The sequence below is a fragment of the Papaver somniferum genome, unplaced genomic scaffold, assembly GCF_003573695.1.
Source record: "Papaver somniferum cultivar HN1 unplaced genomic scaffold, ASM357369v1 unplaced-scaffold_107, whole genome shotgun sequence".
Taxonomy (NCBI): Eukaryota; Viridiplantae; Streptophyta; class Magnoliopsida; order Ranunculales; family Papaveraceae; genus Papaver; species Papaver somniferum.
In genome coordinates, this window is record NW_020619603.1 from 9,723,070 (window position 1) to 9,737,676 (window position 14,607).

General features: G+C 36.6%; 2 protein-coding genes across 2 annotated transcripts; both read right to left on the minus strand.

Moving 5' to 3' along the window:
• Positions 1-4,928: 4,928 nt before the first annotated feature.
• On the minus strand, positions 4,929-7,274 carry LOC113327787 (putative pentatricopeptide repeat-containing protein At5g37570). The gene is made up of 2 exons (XM_026574914.1): positions 5,977-7,274; positions 4,929-5,783 (listed from the first exon to the last, which is right to left on the minus strand). The coding sequence occupies exons 1-2, from the start codon at positions 7,034-7,036 to the stop codon at positions 5,116-5,118; spliced, it is 1,728 nt and encodes a 575-aa protein (XP_026430699.1). The 5' UTR covers positions 7,037-7,274; the 3' UTR covers positions 4,929-5,115.
• Positions 7,275-8,704: 1,430 nt separating this feature from the next.
• On the minus strand, positions 8,705-11,391 carry LOC113328023 (subtilisin-like protease SBT1.4). Its single transcript, XM_026575120.1, has 3 exons — positions 11,004-11,391; positions 9,754-10,919; positions 8,705-8,755 (listed from the first exon to the last, which is right to left on the minus strand). The coding sequence occupies exons 1-3, from the start codon at positions 11,389-11,391 to the stop codon at positions 8,705-8,707; spliced, it is 1,605 nt and encodes a 534-aa protein (XP_026430905.1).
• Positions 11,392-14,607: the final 3,216 nt, after the last annotated feature.

Here is a 14,607-nt window from a genome sequence, read left to right on the forward strand (position 1 = left end):
GTTGTGTTGTTGATAATTTCGCTGAGGCATTATTGCTGCGAGATTCTGATCCTACATCTCTTAACTAGTTCATTTGAGTCATTCGAACTAGTTACGGTGAAGAAGAACATGGTTGGTATGAAATGCTCTTATGGTTAACCTTTTTGGCTAGACTATTGTTGAACCAACAAAGTACACGTTTGGGTGCGGTTAACAAGCCTAGAAGCGTACAGTCATTTGTGTATGACAAGCTAAGTTTTCGATCAAACGGTTGAGAAATATTAGCTTGAATTTAAATCAAGTTTTCATCTAACGGTGGATATTGATTGCTTTGTAACTAAGGCAAAACCTTGATTTGGAAGATTATATAAGGGGACATCTAGCAACTCTGCAAAACTAATCCCCACACCTTAGGTGTGCTACTAGTTTGCGTGCTAGAGTCGGTTCTCCTTTAACCTTTGGTTTTCTTCTTCCAAAACCAGGTTAACGATTTGAAGACTTCATTGGGATTGTGGAGCCAGACCGATACTAATTTTATCGTAGTTGTGTGATCTGATATTGTATCTTTTATCGTAATAGTACAATCATATTGATTGGCTAGAGATTGTTTGATTTCTCCGATAAGCAAGATATAAAATTAGTCACAAACACCTTCGTCTCATTGTGTGTGATTCCACGACATTTTGTTTCGCTACCATACGATTAAGATTGTTGTGAGGTGATTGATTAATCTAGGCTGTTCTTCGGGAATATAGGACCGGATTATCAATTGGTTCCTGTTCACCTTGATTATTATCAAAAGACGGAACAAAAACTTTAGGGTTTTTCTGTGGGAGACACATTGATTCTTTGATAGACTTGTGTGTGTGAGACATATTTGTTTATTGTTAAAGCCTACGATTTTGGGTCGTAGCAACTCTTAGTTGTGGGTGAGATCAGCTAAGGGAATCAAGTGCGCAGTATCCTACTGGGATCAGAGGCGTAGGGAGTACAACTGTACCTTGGATCAGTGGGAGACTGATTGAGGTTCAACTATAGTTCAGTCCGAAGTTAGCTTGGAGTAGGCTAGTGTCTGTAGCGGCTTAATACAGTGTGTATTCTATCTGGACTAGGTCCCGGGGTTTTTCTGCATTTGCAGTTTCCTCGTTAACAAAATTTCTGGTGTCTGTGTTCTTTCAGTTTCCGCATTATATTTTTTATCTTTATAATTGAAATAATACAGGTTGTGCGTGTAGATCATCAATTGGTATAATCCAACCTTTGGTTGTTGATTAATATTGATTAATCCTTGGACATTGGTCTTTGGTACCGTCCAAGTTATTCCTTGTGTTTGATTAAGGACTCGCTGATTTCTATTAGCTTGAGTAAATCAAAACTAGAGAGAGATATTAACTCCTTGAGATACTTTTACCTAGATTTAGTCTGATTGTCTAGTTGATTCTCTAGAAAGTGTTTCGGAGTTAGTCCATACAATTGCTAAGCGAAATATTGGATGGTATTGTTAGACCCCGCTTTTTCAGATTCAATTAAATACATTCATTGTATATTACCAAAAAAAATACTTGATAATTCTTATTTAGTGCATTCGTTGTATATTACCTCAAGAAATACTTTGGTAATTATGTTTTGGTTTTAAATATGCCTTCGTTACTTATTCTTTAGAATGAAACCTAAAGAATCTGTTGATAACACCCCCATATTTGCTAGGCTACAAATTTAGTTTCCTCCCATATCTTAATATTTTCAAGTAATTTTTGATCACTTGTTCCAAACCAGATTTCAATAATATTTAGCTCATGAAACTCAAAAGATATAACACCAATAGTTCCGGACTTGAGGCTTATAAACATGGATACATGCAAGATGACATACAAAAATAATTCGAATATAATAATAGGGAAAAGTTTTCCCATCAACTTCATTAAATTCTAATGAATAAAAGCCCTTACCATATAGGATGACCGAAGTAGATTTACATGCGGAAGGATTAGTTAAATAATGAAATAAAATGTCAAGTTATTTTTGTGATAAAACAAATTCTTAATTTGTGACGGAATTGAAATCTTTATAAAGAAGCCTATCATAGGAGGCTCCAAACTTTTTGTTTCGAGGGCTCGTATGGATTCAAATGTCCTAAATGTGAATGTGGGAGATCTAATCCATAACAAAAATAAATAAATATTCTTTGATTAATTATTACTACTACCCTTAAATAATTAGCCTAAATCTAATTAAAAATCAAAAACTAAACCTAAACCTAAACCAAAATAAGTCAACACTGCCACTTCTTCTCCATCACCTTTTGTCTTTCATTTTTTCCTCCTCCAATGACAGTTAATCGTCGATTCTCCGTAAATAATTACTTCAATCGCCAAAAACCCACCCTTTTTGGTTGTTTTTGATCGCATGAATATGTTAGATTTGATCAAATTAGGAATTTTGAAATTTATTTCAGAATTACATACGGTTGGGAAATATTAGTTTTCCCAACCATAAATCAATTATACGGTCGGATAAATATGAACTCCAAGCCGTATTTGAACCTGAGTTTTCCTACGGCTGGGAGTTCCAACCGTATATGGTAAATACAGTTGGGATAATTTGACACACCCGACCGCATGTTAAATTAAAAAAAAAATTTTGATTTTGATTTCCAAACCCTAACTTAAATATAAATCAAATTATTAGTCCAATTTAAGCACTAAGTATACCCAATTTAATTAATTTAATCATAAGTAGTAAGTAGTGGGGGATATTCTAGCCATTAAAAAATTAATAGATTAAGGGTTTTGTTGTTACTATCTGATGACTCGATTTTGTCATTTTATGAGCCTTCAAAACCAAGAATTTGTATCTTCTCTAATAGATTTCTTTAAAAATGGTTGTTTCACAAATTACATTGTTACTAATGGATATCATAACTCTCAAATGGAATCCACAATTTTCAAAAGGTTCTATTATTACATTCTACCAGGTCCTTTAGCTTCGGCTTCGGATTATCCGTGGTCGATTTAGGTGTAAGAATCTGCTATGGACGCTATTAGAAGGACACATCTAAGTATAGTCCACAACTAATCTTGAGCCTGTAGTTTCTGGGGAATAAAGGTTAGACGTTGTTTCCAAAACCCTAGTAAAAATAATTGGTGTAGAAAAAACCTTTTTCTTTTGAATATTTGCCAATGGATTACAAACTCAGGTCATTACCAAACCTTTTTCTTTTGACGTTTTTTTTCTTCAGATCTATAAAGAATTGTTCGCCGATGAATTATTAAATCAGGTCATTAACTAGCTCCCAAACTACATTGGACCAGCCAATTTTATTTAAATAACAATTTTTTTTAAATAACAATAAATAAGATCTTTCTCTTACGTGCGTATATAGGGTTTTTGAGGTATTTTGTTTTTTCCATGGTTTGTCTAGAAGTACTCTGAATCATGGGGTAACAGTTGAAGTACAAATTTTCGGATGCGAATCAGAATTTCCATTCTAGCATACTTTTATTGAAGCAAATATTGGCCATGGATAAATTTTGAGTCATAGTGGCGGTAGATTTTTTTTTTCTTTTCTAAGAAAGGGCAAATTCATTAAAAAAAGATTCCAAAAACCGGAAAGGTATCTGGTAATCGAAAAAAATAGATGGATATGTATAATACAACATCCCAATTAGAGCATCTCTAATATTAAGAATATCTCCAATGTAAGGGGTTAAGGTCTTAAAACTTGTATGACACATAAGATTTAAGACATTTTCCACCAAAATTTGGCTAAGCAGGGAAGAGCATCTTCAATGCTAGGGGTTAAGGTAATCCTATGTGGAAGTTTTATTTACACCTTTTAGTTGCGGGCTATTTACTACATGACAGATAAATAAATAAATATAAGACTCTCTACCTAAATTCCATCTCCAATCCCATAGTCTTATTTAACTATTTTTATTTAAATTTAGAGACAAAAGAAGATGTGGACTAAAAGGCCAAGGTCATGAAGAAAGTCTAATCTAGGAGATGACCTTTTTTTATGACCTTAATCCTTGCATTGGAGATGAAAATTGGATGAAAAATGTCTTAAATTTTGTGTGTAACGCAATTTTAAGACCTTAACCCTTTGTGTTGGAGATGTTTTAAAGGAGAAAATTAATATTAGACTCTCTGTATGATGTTGGGTTATAGCCCACATCATTACTTGTTTCTAAATTGAAACAAAATTTGTTAGATAAGACCTCGGAGTTTGTTAGGTGAATTTTCTTATCTTTAAATCTTTTTGTCTTTTAGCAATGACCCACTAGAAGAAAGTGTTAATAAGACGTCCGCATAAGATGACCTACCCCTTGCATCTCCAACCCAAGGGGCTAAGGTCATCCTAGGTGAAGGTCTTATTTACACATTTTTACTTGTGGGTCATTATTAAATGACAAAAACTGGTGAAGGTAAAACTTTTAGCTAAAATTCATCTCCACTCCTCAAGGTCTTGTTGAACACATTTTATCTGAATAGAAAGACAAAATGATGATGTGGATCTAAGACCAAGCACACGAACAAGGTCTAACCTAAGGTCTAACCTATTCTTACTTTTTTTGTTATTCTCATAAAGTTTCTCTAACAACACTCGAGAACTCCACCTAATTCCGAAAATATTCAAGGAATGAGCCCAAACCTCAAAAGTTGTTTTGCAATGTATGTAGCTTGCATCCTGAATAAGATCTACAGTGCACTCATAATGTCAAAGAATCCAATCTTGGAGCCCCATTACAGTAGAGTGTCCAAAGCAATAAAGAGACTTCCAGAGCGATTTTTGGGTTCTACAAATGCTTATCAGGAAAAGATAAATACCCATCTGTTTCTACATGCCACAAATCTAACGGCAGACATCTACAGTGCACTCATAATGTCAGTACGTCACATTTGAGAAAGAACAAGCAGATTCCTGATGTTCATGGTAATATGTGGTATACAGCTTACCTTGTAATGGTATCCATTTATACCCCCAGAAGAGTTCTTAATATACATAGCAATTGCAAACCTCAAGAAGATTTCTTAATATACATGGCAATGGCAATGTCAGTATGTCACTGCTAGGATCAGTTCAGGTATCTTTACGCTATACAAAGATACATCGAGGAATTCAAATTCAATGACTCAGAATGTTCGTGCTCCATTTTCTTCTTTAATCCAGCTATATCCGACTGTTTTGCTCATCCTTCTTTCACTCAGCGTGGTTCTAACTCGAGCAGCGTCATCCCATCTACGCACTGAAGCATAAATATTTGCCAAAAGCACATAATTCCCTGAATTATCAGGTTCGATTTCGAACAAACGCTGAGCTGATATTTCACCCAGCTCAACATTACCATGGACAGCACAAGCACCTAATAAAGCACCCCAAGCTCCAGCATCTCTTGATGCACCTGTATTCTCTAATATAAGCTTGTAAGCTTCATTGAGTTTCCCGGCTCGGCCAAGAAGGTCAACCATGCAAGAAATATGTTCTGTTGATGGTTCAATCATGCAAGTTGTTGTCATTAGCTTGAAATACTTGCACCCTTGTTCCACTAGTCCAGCATAGCTACACGCATTAAAGACTCCTAAGAAAGTAACTTTATTCGGTTGTATTCCTTTTTTCTGCATCTTTGAGAAAAGCTCCAGAGCTTCTTGAGGCCTTCCATGATCAGCAAGAGCTGTGATTAGAGCACCATATGTGATAACATCCCGCTCATGCATTTTACTGAATTCTAGCAATGCTTGGTCGATGCTTGCACATTTTGCATACATGTGGATTAAAGCATTTGACAGGATAAGTGTTCGATCTGCATTGTTCAAACAGACAGTATGAACTTCTACACAGGAAAATCGAGTAAACATGACAAGTACATTAAGTCACTATGCAGTTATGTGTATAGCCGGTCAAAATTCATTGTTCGTGTTAGTTTAATGGCCATGTTTAGTTGTTGCTGCAACCATTTCAGTGCTAGTGCATAAAATCATGAAATAGAAACTTACCGCAACTACCTTCCTCCACATGCTCGGTTAGTGAATGTGCCATCTCGGCATCTCCAAGTTGAGTACAAGCCGAAATCACTCCAACCATCGCCACCTCATTAGCCTTAACATTAAGCTCTCTCATCCTCTTATACATTTCAATAGCTTCTTTCAAATACCCATTGTGCGAGTAACACGCAATCATAGCTCCCCAACAACTCTCATCCTTCACATTTATTTCATCAAAAACTTTCTCCGCACCCAAAACATTCCCAACTTTTCCATACCCTGCAATCATAGCTATCCACGTAATTGTATTCCTTATCGGCATCTGATCATACAAAGCTTTGGCCTCATTAATCTCACCCACATTCGCATACCCAGCTACCATCGAAGTCCAAGACACTACATTCCTCTCCTGCATAACATCAAACAACGCACGTGCCTCCCTCATCAAATCCATTTTCGTGTACCCAGACACCATAGCAGTCCAAGCAACAACATCTCTATCAACCATCTCATCAAAAACTCTTCTTGCATCTTCAATCAACCCACATTTCCCATACATATCCACCAACGTAGTTCCAATCACTTTACTGCCCATAAACCCCGACTCAACAACACTTGCATGAATCATTTTACCTTCACGAACAGCCGGTATCCTCGCACAAGCATTAAGCACAGACGAAAACGTAAACCCACTTGCCAAAACACCCATCTCATGCATCCTCCTGTAAAGCAAAACAGCACATTTAAATTCATCGCAAAGGGTGTGTGCACGTATTAAAGAAGTCCAAATACACTCGTTTTTCTCACTCTGAGGTATTTGATCGAACAAGTTACGTGCATAACTCAACTTTTTGGAAGGTAACTTTAGTAGCTGTGTTAGAAGATGATGAAGCTGATGGCTTGAATGGATTAAGGTTTTGAGTAATCTAGCATGGGTTTGTTTGAGTTGGATTTCTGTTTTGCTTATTTTTAGACAGAAAGAGATAGTTGATTCGGTATTGTAATGGCAAGGGATGACGAAGTATTTTGTTGTCATCAAGTTTTTATGTTCTTGAATTACATTTGTGCTCATTTGAAAAAATACATCTTTGAATCTGTTGTGTTAATCCATTACAAAAAAGAAATTTTGTGTTCTTAATTTCTCATAGTAACACAAGCCAGTATAATACATTGCATCACAGGTTCTAGGATTTAATTAGGCCAAAATACTAGACTCACAGTGGGCTTAATCAATGAGTGGACCCATTCCCAAAACCCAACAATTACAACAGATTCTAGGATTTTTACGAATCCACAATTAAGCACGGTGATGAACTTTTTTTTTTTCGCGGGAGGAGAAAAGTTCAGCTAGAGGAGGAAGAAGAAAAGATGTTATGGGAAACAGATTTTGATTTTTTAGAAAACTGATTTTAGATTTTTGTATTAAGGGTATATAGGTAATTGAACTATCCATAGGGTACCCCTTATAAGGTCACCCAAGATGGAACTATTATTTTATATGCCTAGAAAGATTTACATATGCCTAAAAACAGCCTTATTAATTTAAGGATTGGGAGAGTCCTATTAGGGGTGGTGGGACAAACCGTATGTTTAAAATTATCTCTCTTTATTGAGACCTATTTTGTATGGATAAAATTAAGGGTGCACGGGAACCGAGCCGGACTGACGGACCGTCCCGGAACCGGTGGAATCGTACCTAGTTTTGTACCGAATCTAGGAACGGGGTACAGGTACCGGTCCTAAAAATAGGAACCGAGGCTAGGGAAGTACAGGTACACGGTCATGACCTAGTCCCGTGCCGAACCGTACCGTCTGTACGGATTAGTCGTAGCCGTCAGATTTAGGGGATGATAGATTAATAATAACCGTTGGATTAAGTGGTGGTATATAAGCAAACATTATAGGGCTAGGGTTTCTATTTTCAATTTCGTTTCTTTTTTCTTTCCGTCTCTCCTCTGTCTCTGAGAAGGAGAAGAAGTGAAGAACTCCGTTAGATTACTCCTATGGCTCGTTGATTGATATTAGTTTATGTCTCAGTTCTTACTAAGAGGTAATCAGATGTTGCAGATTTTGATATTTTTTTCTTCAATTTAGGTTAACGTTTCTTCTAATCTGCATCTTCTTATCTATGTACCTCTCTTTCATTATAATCATGTTTTCGTTGATGATTCGTGAATAATCAAGACAAAGATTCGATGTGTAATCATTACTTTTGTGAAGTTTTGAATCTTTTGATCTTGAAAGCTATGTCTGATTATTTTTGGGATTCACTTTCACAGGGTAAGACAAAGGGAAAAGAAAGGAACTGAACTGGATTAAGTATCAATCAGATTATCTAAGGGAGTGGAGAAAGAGAAGGAAAAGGTTAGAGATTTTTTGTAAAGAGAAAGAAAAGGTTAGAGATTTTCTGTTGTTTTGGATTATGTTGTTCCTAATTCACTATCTAGTGTCTAGTGCTAATCTTTGAATGATAATGGTTCTGTTTTAGTAATTTGAGTACTTCTTTTTCTTTTTGTTAATGAAATTAGGGTGTTAGTAATTGTTCTGATTTCTAATTTACATGATTGCTAGAAATAGGTAGATAATTACTTAGTTACTCAATCTTTTTGGTGTTGTCAAAGTGCATTTACTTGCAGTGATGCTCAAATTCTGTGGTTTTGTAACTTTTGTTTATAAAGTTAATATGGGTTAGGTGTTCCTACTAGTTACAATTAGCAATTTGGGATTACGATTTGGTTTATTATACTGCTGTTAGACTTTGTTGATGATGATATAAGTACCAAGTAGTTAACTGCAATTACATGTTAGAGCAGGACAAGAATTACAAGTAGCTAGTTCTTATGTTTCATGAATCTTCTTATGTTTCATCACCTCCCTGTTTGTCTAAATAAAATGGATTTTATTGAAATGAAGAATCAATAGGTACTGAGAAGTTAATGTGAATAGATTTTGTGTTGCTTAAAGTTTTAGGAGTAGATAATCTTGATTTTTTTATCTGATTTGATCAAGTGTATTGTTGCAGGTAATCTTGATTAGTTGCTGAAATTTGTTATTGGATTAGAGACAGGCTAAGGAAGCCAATACAACTTGGTCGTCTATCTGATTACATATCAGATGATGATGTTGAACTTGAAGAAGTTAACATACAATTATACAAACATATATTGATATACATATTACATTATTACTTGTGTTTGGCAGTAATAGATATAGACTAATAGTTACTAACTGCTATTATTTGTTTTTGCAGCGTTACTTGGTCCTATCAACAATAATGCCACCACCACAAGTGTTGCTGACATGGATTATAAGATCAAGATTCAATACTTTGTATTTGTCATTGCCACCACTGTCCAGTCATTGCTACAGCAGTACTAGATGCACTGCTAGTTGTTCTTTTTTTTTTCAGATTTTCTCATTTTCAAGACTTAGTGTGTGTGTTTATGTGCTACTGCTACTTGTTATTTTTTTCGGATTTTCAAGACTTTAGTGTGTGTGTTTGGAACTTTGGTTTGCTAGTATTATTGCTACTTATTAGTTGTTGCTTTGTTCTCTGATGAAACTAACCCGTTTTTGTTTTCCAAGAACACAGTCTTCACAAAAACTCATATCAACAGACTTCACCTTAGGTAGATATCCTCCCGAACATAGAATCTTCATGTTCTTCTCACTCATGTGCCCTAATCTTCTATGCCATAAGTTAGTGTCTTCACTACTACTAGCCACTGCTAAAGTAGTTCCATCTGAAGTCCGGTATAGAGTATTGATTCTAACTCCACGAGCTAATACCATAGCTGACTTGATTGCAGATGGACTCCACTCAGGATGAGCCTTCCGAAGCATTGCAGCTACTCCACTCACGTGAGGGCATGCCATGGATGTACCATAAATTATATTGAACGCGACCCGTCTTTTATCAACATCTAAACCTGATGGATCAGCAGCTCCAGTCCAAGCAGCCAAGATATCAACACCTGGTGCGATAACATCCGGTTTGAGAATTTCTGGTGTTATATGGTTAGGGCCACGACTTGAAAATGAAGCAACTTTAGGATATGAAGGAGAAGATCCGATCACTGTTCCCCTGAATACAAATGAAGCAACTGGTTTCTCTTGTGTTCTACTATAGTCAACAATCTTAACCACGTCATCGAAGGCCACCTTAGCTCCTGGAATCATAGGTGACTCAGCAGTCATTCCATATCCGTATTCCATCAAATTGGCCGTAATCAATCCAACACCACCGGCTATTTTGACTGCATTTTCTTGTTCTACGATGTTACCAGGATCACAAAGAACAATCTTTCCTGCAGCTTGGGTTGAATTAAGCACCCCGTTTACACAATTTGCGCTACCAATATCACCACCAAAGAGTAACTCTGTGTTGTTTGCAAGTGGCTTTCCGGAATATAATGAAACTCCACCAAAAATCCTATCGTCTCCCAGAATCACATTACAGGGATATTCTATGTCGATTGTAGATGCTCCAACAGTTAGAATCCAAGGTGCCAGATGTTTGGCTGTGGAAGGACCAGGTCCTTCATTGCCTGCAGCGACAGAAACTAGTACTCTTTTCTCCACAGCACCAAATGCTGCAATTGAAATCGGATTTTTATCATACGGAACTGCTAAATCGGGACCAATGGAATATGAAATCACATCAACTCCATCGGCGACAGCTTGATCCATAACTGCAATAAGATCTGCATCAGCACATCCACTACTCCAGCATACCTTGTAAATAGCAATTCTGGCCTTTGTTGCCATTCCTTGTGCGTCTCCAACACCGTATTCATTGAATCCAGCGTTCTTAACAACAGATCCAGCTGCGGTAGATGCTGTGTGTGTACCATTTCCCTCTGTATCTCTTGGTGAATTCGTGTCTTTCGCCCCGTTTAGAACAACTCCTTTGCTATAAGCCCGAGCACCAATTATCTTTTTGTTGCAAGATGTCTCTGGAAAATCCGTTGCAGTCTCACAGATACCTTTTCATTTCTCCGGTACAGGACTGGTTAAACCCGAGTCGTTGAAGCTCTGACTTTGAGGCCAGACTCCGGTATCAAGAACACCAATAATGATGTCACTGGCGTAGTCTGACTCAGGCCAGAGACCAGTATCATTATTCAGACCGAGAAAACTAGGAGTTTGAGTTGTCTGGATTTTGTGAATTGTTTGAGGGAGTACCGATAGTATACCAGGGAAACTACTGAGAAATGAGGCCTGAGATTGTGTGAGTCGAGCAGCGAAACCATGGGTAACATGGTTGTATGTATAGATGATAACCTCTCGAGGATTAGACAACAAAGAAAGATGAGCAGGAAAAGATTGAAGTGCTGAAGTATACCAATCAAGGTGGGATGGAAATATGGATGGTTTGTCTAGTTTAGAGATATAAATTATAAATAATGTAAGTTTGTGGCTGTTCATCATTAAATGATGGTAATGATGATAATGTTTGAGAAAAGGAAGAAGAAAATAGAAGAGATAATAAAATGGTGAAGAAAGTTATGATAGATGGAGTAGTAGTACTCATGACTGAAGACATTGTTTGACGCTGCTTGTTATTCTTTTTCATCATCATGTGGTGCTGATATATAGGAAATTTCTGAATCTGATGTTCTTGAAACAATATTTTTAAATGGAATATTTCTAATGCATTGTGATTAACATGCATGTTAATACTCCCACCGTTTCTAATAAGATGACCCAGTTGTAGTTTGCACAAATTTTAAAGCAAGGTGGAAAGTGGAGTATATTTAATTATCTTTTACAATTATACCCTTATGGGAAATAATTAATAAAATTTAGAAACGATTTATCTCTTAAGCTATACCACGGTTTTTTATAAACTTTATACCGTTGAAAAGCATTTTATAACACCTACGCAACGAATATAAACATGACTATCAAATTATACATATTTCTTATAAAAAAATAATCAATTAAAAGGGTAGTTTTAGAAATATCTCTTGATTAGTGAAATAGGTCATCTATTTATGGGACAAAGTTTAAAACCAAGTAGATCATCTTATTAGGGACGGAGGGTGTATATTCAAATATCACGGGTCACCAAGAGATTGTTTTGTCGTTACAAAATCTTATCATATGAATAATTATTTGTTTCATACTTATAACAATCAAAATCTAAACACTGTAATTTTGCGAAGGCAAACAACTTTTTCAGATGAATCCTTCCATGCCTAGCTCGTTAGAAAGCTCTAACAGTTTTCCAGAACCGATATCAAAAACTAAAATCTAAACTGGAAAACCCTTTTTCACACAATGGATCCCATGGAGTGCAAAAGTTTTTTTTTATTCCAATGCAAAAACTTTCCCCACCCATGCTAGGGGTGCAAAATAAGCTTGGAAAACCATTTTATACCCAAAACAATTACGGACTTGGAATCCAGCTGCGCTAAGCGCGTAACTACACACCCATGCATGCTCTAAGCAGAGTCGCCCCTGCCTGAGTGTCACTAACCCATTCTAAACGGCAGATTCTATTAGTGTTTGTTTTGGTTTTGGGAGAACTCCTCTTTTGTCCGTAACGAATTATATTGCATAATTTTTTGATCCATTTAACTTAAGATATAATCAACATTTTTTGAAGGGAAACTTGGGGATATGCCCCAAAATCCAGCGTAATTTTTTACGAATAACAACTACAGGTTAACCGCCTCAATCAATTCTTTCTAATCATTTTGTATATAAACCAGAACCAAAAATCACAATCGCAATTAGAACTTGGAAGAAGAAAATTTCTTATTGAAGAACAATTAATATGGGGCTGTTGCTTCTTTTTCCACCTCAATCATCATTAACCAACATCGCTGCTATGCGTGATTCATTATCATCAACGGCCACCACCACCACGCTGGATTCATCGTTCATCATCATCTAAAAGTATTGCTGGTGGTATTAAAATTGATTTTACCCCTAACTAACTCTGAGCAGTTTGTCTCATGGAAAATGTAAAAAGTCTTGTTGTTGTAGCCAATTAGGAAGATGGAGAAGATGATGGCCTTGTCATTGGAATCAATTCAGTAGCGGTAAAATTTGTACGATGTTCAGAGACGAACCCGTGAAGGATGAAACCCAGATTTGGTTTGAGCAGGAGGACTTGACCATGATTGTGGATCATAGCCCGCTCATGATCTTAGAGATTAAACCTCGACTTGATGACGACACGTGGGCACATGGAGATTTATTCTAGAGTGGAAGGTTGAACATGTCGTTTCCAGCATCTCTAGAGATCTCATCCGGGGAGATTTTGACTGGTCAATATATGAGAAATTGACTAATTAACTTGGTTGGATGGAAACAGTTACTTTGGGGCATATCCCCAAGATTACACTGGATTTTGGGCATATTCCCATTTTTCCTTTTTTGAATCAAGCCGCTTAATGTATAACAACCTTAGCACTACTTAAACATGATCAAAAATTGATGAAGTTCCAGATGATCGCTGGCCCACTTATCTCCAACGTAATATGTTCTCTCAAAGGACAATGGTTGACATCAATGACATGTAAATAATCTTTTATAGGGTAATGGCAAACATGTTAGAGTTACTTGTCTAATCCACCAATCCAGTTCGTCACAAATCTTGTGAGATATAAATTCTTTTCAAACTCATAGTAACCAAAATCTAATCTATAACTTGTTGTTGAACAGCGAAAAAAACCCACTGCAAAATCTATGTCGCCAATCTTATTGTTCAAGACCATGTAATACGTACTTAATGCATTGAACTTCATGGTTTTTAAAATAACTTCATTGTGCTTAATTTGTTTAGTTAGGTAATCAGGTTTAGTCCTCCTTTAGCCATACAAATATTAAGGGTTCGGCTCTGGTTTCCTATGACATCTCAAGTTTTTCGACCAGTAGTTTCCTTAATTAAATCCTAAAAATGAGTACAGGACTTTAAGTATAGTTAGCTCGAGATGAAACTCCATGTGATTACCGGAAATCCAGCAACACAACCAAATGGAGAATATGCAAGATCTAAGACATAATAAACACTAGAACTTAAACTTATTTAATAATCTCAAGCGAAATACAAGTTACACTCGTGGGTCACAAGGAAACCTAATCCCTTCTCCCAGCCTATGAATTACAAGGAAATCCTAACTCTCTCTCTCTCTCCTATGCTGGACCTTTCCCCTCCAAAAGATCTCTCCCTTTACATTGTCCAAAGGTCTCTATTTATAGGCCTAAGCAACCGTAGTGGCATACAACTCATATCATCTCGCGGAGGTTACTTTATGCTTCGCCCAGAGCATATTCCATAAAGTTTTTCCCCATCTTTCGCTGAATTCACGTGGTCTTGTCGGGACATTGTCCTTTTTCTTGCGCCCTACTGTTTCTACTTCGCGGTTTATCTTCTTCGCCAAGTAATCTTGTCGTGACTTCGTCTTAATACTTTATTCGGGGTGGAAAGTTATCTCGCGCTTGGGATTTGTATTTCGCCTTCTGATGTTGACTGATTTGACAGGTCACTGACACGGATCTTTGACTAGGATTTCCTTACCTTAATTGGTATGACACGTGGCAATCCTATTTCGTGTACCTACATTTTTCCTTTTCTTATTCTGTCCAAGTTGCTGCGAGGATGGAATAAGAACCGTTTCAGTTTCCTTAACC

Bases quoted from the DNA above. Each gene is read 5' to 3' on its own strand.
- LOC113328023 (XM_026575120.1), bottom strand. From the start codon at position 11,391: ATGAACAGCCACAAACTTACATTATTTATAATTTATATCTCTAAACTA. The intron at 10,920-11,003 runs GTCAGAGCTTCA...CGGATTTTCCAG, and splicing joins TACCGGAGTCTGGCCTCAAA to AGACATCTTGCAACAAAAAG. The intron at 8,756-9,753 runs GTATTAGCTCGT...ATGTAATTGCAG, and splicing joins CTGCAATCAAGTCAGCTATG to TTAACTACTTGGTACTTATA.
- LOC113327787 (XM_026574914.1), bottom strand. From the start codon at position 7,036: ATGAGCACAAATGTAATTCAAGAACATAAAAACTTGATGACAACAAAA. The intron at 5,784-5,976 runs GTAAGTTTCTAT...TGAACAATGCAG, and splicing joins TGTGGAGGAAGGTAGTTGCG to ATCGAACACTTATCCTGTCA.